This window comes from Ahaetulla prasina, chromosome 7, assembly GCF_028640845.1.
Source record: "Ahaetulla prasina isolate Xishuangbanna chromosome 7, ASM2864084v1, whole genome shotgun sequence".
NCBI classification, from domain to species: domain Eukaryota; kingdom Metazoa; phylum Chordata; class Lepidosauria; order Squamata; family Colubridae; genus Ahaetulla; species Ahaetulla prasina.
This window is the reverse complement of record NC_080545.1, coordinates 89,234,312-89,240,311: the sequence shown is the minus strand read 5'-3', so window position 1 is coordinate 89,240,311 and position 6,000 is coordinate 89,234,312. Positions and strand designations below refer to the sequence as shown.

At 42.2% G+C, this 6,000-nt stretch overlaps 1 protein-coding gene across 9 annotated transcripts in view; it reads right to left on the bottom strand.

Annotated features, from left to right (window-relative positions):
- Positions 1 to 425: 425 nt before the first annotated feature.
- The window catches only part of PLEKHA5 (pleckstrin homology domain containing A5), a 251,781-nt gene continuing 246,206 nt past the window's right edge, over positions 426 to 6,000 (bottom strand). For 8 of the 9 annotated variants that reach the window (XM_058191862.1, XM_058191850.1, XM_058191851.1 and 5 more), the window contains 2 exons: positions 3,191 to 3,345; positions 426 to 1,157 (listed from right to left, as the gene is read on the bottom strand). In XM_058191862.1, coding sequence (XP_058047845.1) covers positions 1,123 to 1,157; positions 3,191 to 3,345 — 190 coding nt within the window. In that variant the 3' untranslated portion in view covers positions 426 to 1,122. The remainder of the gene's footprint in view (positions 1,158 to 3,190; positions 3,346 to 6,000) is intronic. The other variant, XM_058191852.1, reaches the window with a different exon arrangement.

Sequence of the window (6,000 nt, the reverse complement as noted above, 5' to 3'; positions counted from 1 at the left end):
TTTTGTTTTTGCTCCTTGGATTGCATGTTGTTTTAATTCTGTAGATTTTTTAAAATAAAACTGGCCAGGAGTAATGAGATTACATAGCAAGATTAAAAACAAAAGGAGTCAAACAATAATTCCCGTTCAGATTCCCATTGCTAGAGGCATAACATCCACACCATAGCTTAAGAACATCAACATTTATTTATAACATGATATAAAAGAAATGAGATATGAACATTTTGCCTTTGAACAATAATAAGGGGTTTCTTATACTTACATTAGTTGTGCTCATTGCATAATATATACACAATGAACATAATTACATTTGTACACAGACCTAACTGGAGATTGAATATACCTGCTTCTTGATATATATACACCCTATTTCAACACAGGAAGAAGAGCCCAGTCCATCCAGTTCCATTTCTTTTTGTAAAAAAAAAAGAAAAAAAAGGCAAAAAATAAAAATAAAAATAAAGGAGTAAATACTAGCATTTGTGAGTATGCGGATAGCAGAATGGCAGTAACTGAGTTTGCAATCTGACCGGGGATGTACTTACTGAACAACAACAGCAACAAAAAAGAAAAGACACATCTTAACTTTGCAATGATTTTTTTTTTTAAAATGGCACATCTTAAATAGAGGGTGGCATTGATTAATCAAAAAGTGAAAATGCGACATGATCAGCTTTGGAAAGAAACCATGTTTCACTGTTGACAGCAAAAAACAAAAACAAAAAACCCAGTAAGGAAAGGCCCCGAAGGAAGCCATTGTAACTGAATCCTTCCAAATTCAAACCCATTCAGGAGGGGACGATTCTGATTGTAGGCTGCGAGGAGGAGGAGGAGGAGGAGGAAGAGGAGGAGGAGGAGGAGGAGGAGGAGGGAGAACTCTTCAGTTGTGTGGATGGAATGAATACAGAGCAGCGATAGCAGGAAGCTGGTGACGGCGGGAAGAACTCTTGACTTGGTTGAGGGTACAGTGGGGATATTTAAAGCTTTCTTGGAATAAATGTTTTCCACAACGTGATAAAATGATGCTCTATGGACAAAAGCATCGGAACTATGAATTTCATAGATTTCATAAAAGTGACTGTACAGCATCCTTTTGTCGTTCCACAGGCGTGTTTTGGGAGGTCAGCCGTGGATGGTCTCAGCAGAAGCCAGCAGGGCTGAAAAAAAGAAAGAAGAAGATTCTGTTGACATCCAAGAATCCAAGGAAAGAAGAAAAACGTTAAAAAAAAAAAAATGGCAGGTCAGAACAAAACTTCTCTAAAATCTCCGATTACCCAGACAGATCGGGGAAAGGAGAGGGATTTTCCATACTTAGTCAAGGCAAAAACAGGCGGAGAGAAGAAGCATCTCTTCTGACAAATACTCTTTTAACTGAATATTGAAACTGATGACAAATTCTCCTGAAGAAGTACCAAATTATGAGGGGAAATTACGTATCATTTAAAGAGAACTGAACTCACTTGGAAGAAAACTTATTTCCAGAAAGCCTAGATGGTAGAAACACCTCAACTTATAACCATTTGTGCAGCAACTGTACAATGGCACTGACAAAAAGTGCATTATGACCAGTCCTCGCACTTACAACCATGCCAGCATCCCTCCCTGCAGTCACGTGATCAAAATCCAGGTGCTTGGCAACCGTCATGTGTTTAAAATGGCTACAGCATTCTGGGGTCATGTGATCCCCATTGCAACCTTCCCAGCCAGCTTCCAATAAGCAAAGTCATTGGGGGGGGGGAGGGGGAAAGCTGAATTCACTTAACCCCCACAAGATTCACTTTTTCACAATTGTGATTTTTTTAAAAAAGGGGTTATAAAATTGGGCATTAACTGCCTTACTTAAAAACCAAAATTCTGATTCCAATTACGGTCATAAGTTGAGGACTACCTGTATAGCAGACTTTTTGGGCTTGAGCAGATATGTGGACCATTTCCCAGAATTTTCAACCCTAAAATTCACCCACCCGGAAGGTGCCTGGGTTGGCGATGACTTAATTGTCCTTTTCCACTGAAGTGGGATTGTGGATTTTTTTTTTTTAAAAAAAGCAACCCTATATAGACTCAGGAATGCAGCACTGAATCTGGTAATGCAGATGTTGTGATCTGCCAGCAGCCTACGGAGCTGGCAACACAGTCAGACAACGATGAGGCTGAGGAAGAACATGGGCCAGTCCTGGGGACTGGGGAAGGCCCGGATGAGGGCTCTGCGTCGGAGGCAGAGGTGGGGCCAGGGCCATCAGGAAGTGATGTGCAGACTCCAGAGCCTCCAGAGACTGACAATAGTGAGGAGAGGAGCCTATTCCTAATGCACGCATGAGGAGAGCTGCCAGAAGGCAAGAGCAGCTAAAGCAAAGAGGACGACTCGGGAATAGAGCCAAGAAATGATTGGCCCTTCCCATAAGGCTTAAAACAGACCAGCAACGGCGTTTAGGTTCTTTGCCGGAAAACAACGTTGATAGCTTTGTCTTGCTGCATTTGTTTCATATTGGTGTCTTCTGAACTTTTGCCAAGAAAGGCCTTTGGCAGTTTGCCAAATTGGACCAAGGTTGGTGATAGGACTGAGGAATTTGTGTTGGGAGGGATTTGCTTTAATTTAGTTGAACTACACTGAGAATGAAGTAATTCTCAGCTGTTCTAATAAAGTTTGTTGTGACTGAATTTCCTACTACCTACTTGGGCCTGGGTCACAACAGCAGGGCAGGTTTTCAACTGCTTTGTACCAGATAGCTCAGGAGTGCTTCTCACTGAACTACTAAACTTTCCTTGATTGTTCTTTAATCTATGGCCAATTACTTCAAGATGACACAATTAAAAACAGCAACAACACAAGGCTATTCCAAAAATGTGAGGGAAACGGTAGGGTCCTTTCACTGTAGCCAATTAGTTCCTGGATAAGGCTTTGGCATCTCCATTAAAGGAACTGACAGCAGATAAACGACAAACTCCTTCTTGTAGTATATGGATCTGGGAAACGATTTAGCTGAACCGTTTTAGATTTCTTTGCCATGCCGACAAAGCTTTGGCTAAAATGCCAGGCACCCATCTGACCCCCTCAGAGGCTCCTCAGCCTCTGAAAAAGACCTTGGTCCCTTCCCTTTCACTTTTATTTCTTAAAGTTAGCCAGAAGGGCAAGTTGGAGTACATGCAACCCCTGGACATGTTTTGACAATCTATGGATAGGAAACCCAACCTGCTGCTGCGGAGTTTCCCTTTGAAGACTGTGCTGGCATCTCGAACGGAGAAGAAACCGTATCCTCCTGTGGCTCTTGAATTCTGCTTTTTTCGCTCTCTTCTGAGCTGCTTTCAAGCTTGTGGTTGCTTAGTGAGGCCTCCTCGTTGGGGCTGCTGGAGGTGGAAGGGGGTGGGGGTGAAGAACTAGGTTTAGAATTTCCTCTAACCTTTAATTAGGTTAACCGATACTATATCCCCTTTCAATAAAGTCTGTAACACAAAATGGTGACTGTGAAGTACGCCAGCTTATGCTTTACAAGACTGAGGAGTGGGGAGAGGCCCAAACAAAGAAATTGGCCTTTGCTTTGAACTCTGCCTGATTACCGGAGAAAGGTTTCAGGAGTTCAAAGAAATTGGCTCGGCTATGGTCTCCCACTCCTATATCCCGAGTATAATCCAAACATAAGGAAAGGGGAAATAATTTATGTTCAGGAAACGCTACCGTGTTTCCCTGAAAATAAGACCCTGTCTTATATTTTTTTGAACCGTGAAGTAAGCGCTTGGCTTTATTGCCATGTGCTCAAAAGCCCGATTGGGCTTATTAGAATAGAATAGAATAGAATTTTTATTGGCCAAGTGTGATTGGACACACAAGGAATTTGTCTTGGTGCATATGCTCTCAGTGTACATAAAAGAAAAGATACGTTCATCAAGGTACAACATTTACAACACAACTGATGATCAATATATCAATGTAAATCATAAGGATTGCCAGCAACAAGTTATAGTCATACAGTCATAAGTGGAAAGAGATTGGTGATGGGTACGATGAGAAGATTAATAGTAGTGCAGATTTAGTAAATAGTTTGACAGTGTTGAGGGGATTATTTGTTTAGCAGAGTGATGGCGTTTGGGAAAAAACTGTTCTTGTGTCTAGTTGTTCTGGTGTGCAGTGCTCTATAGCGTCGTTTTGAGGGTAGGGGTTGAAACAGTTTATGTCCAGGATGTGAGGGATCTGTAAATATTTTCACGGCCCTCTTCTTGATTCGTGCAGTATATAGGTCCTCAATGGAAGACAAGTTGGTAGCAATTATTTTTTCTGCAGTTCTAATAATCCTCTGAAGTCTGTGTTTTTCTTGTTGGGTTGCAGAACCGAACCAGACAGTTATAGAGGTGCAAATGACAGACTCAATAATAATTATTAAGGGATGTCTTATTTTGGGGGAAAAAGGGTAGGTACTACAGCTCAGCCTGGGTACTGGATGGACGGGATCCTGTGAGGAAATACCTCCTCTATAGGCCAGATTGAGAAGTTCAAAAACGGTCCCCAAAGAAGGCACGTTCCTAAACCAGGCTACTCCGATGCCAAGCAAGCCATGGACTCGGACAAAACATTCCACACACCCCTGTAGGTCACCAAACTGGCTAATGACCCCAACAGAGTGACAATCAGGACAAAAAAGGCCAGCGGGACATTTCATCCAAATCATGACATCAATCTCACAAGTGTCCTTTTGTGGCAAAAAAAAAAAAAGTAAGCAGCCACCAAGAAAAAGGAACTAAAAGTTACCAAAATGATAAGAAACATCGCTGGACTTTTTTTTTTTTTTTTTTTAAAAGATGATGTTCTGCAACTTTAATATGATCCATGACAGGGATCTGTGGACAGATTAACCTGATTTTTTTCACAGGAAGGAATTTGAATGCAGGGCAGATGGCGAGGAGAAGTCCATATGGGAGGAAATCCTCTCCAAGATGTTCTCTCTTGCATGCAGCAACCTACAGTGTGTCTGTGGTTCAGTTGGGAGAAATTTTGGGAACCAATCCAAAGCAATTGTAAAATCCCTAAGAATTTGGGCTTCTGCCTGTTTAGCCCCAGGGACTACGGCCCTGCACTTGGGAAAAAAAATTATTCCTGTAGATCAGGGGTCTCCAACCTTGGCAACTTTAAGCCTGGTAAGGACTTCAATTCCCAGAACTCTCCAGCCGACAAAACTGGCTGGGGAATTCTGGGAGTTGTAGTCCTCCAGGCTTAAAGTTGCCAAGGTTGGAGACCCCTGCTGTAGATCATGCAGATGGCAAGCAAAACTACAACAGGAAAAAAATTATCTCCTCTTTTTTTTGCAGATACTTTGATAGAGGACATCACTACACAACAAAAATCATTTCAAAACATTTCAGAGTAGAAAAACTACATTTTCCACCAGCCTCACTGGATATATGGTCCAGTCCAGAATATACAGTATTTTTCAAACTATAAGACACACCTGAGTATAAGACGCACCAAGATTTCAAAGAGGTAAACAAGTAAAAAAAGTTTTTGCAGGTTTTTTTTTTTTGCAAAAATGGGGTGCACAGTGGGTTTGGGAGGCCTTCAGAATGCTCCTGGGGGCTGGGGAGGGCAAAAACACCCCCATTTCTGCAAAAAACAGGCCCATTTTTGGTCTCCCAAATCCCCCATGCGTTGCGTTTTTGCCCTCCCCAGCCCCCAGGAACACTTTGTAAGCTTCCCAAACCCTCTGCAGGCCCCGTTTTTGCAAAAAACAGGCCTGTTTTTGGCGAAAACGGGACGCATGGGGCGGGGTTTCGGAAGGCCAAAAATGGCTGTATTCGCTGCGTAAGACGCATCAACATTTCCACCCTCTTTAAAGGTGGGGGGGAAGTGTGTCTTATACTCCGAAAAGTACGGTAATCAACAGGTCCTCCCAAAGATATTTTTTTCAAAAAGCAACTGAACTTTATATTTTCCTTGAAGATGTTTCGCTTCTCATCCCAGAAGCTTCTTCAGTTCAGACAATCCACGGACCCCCAATTTATCTGAAGTCTGTC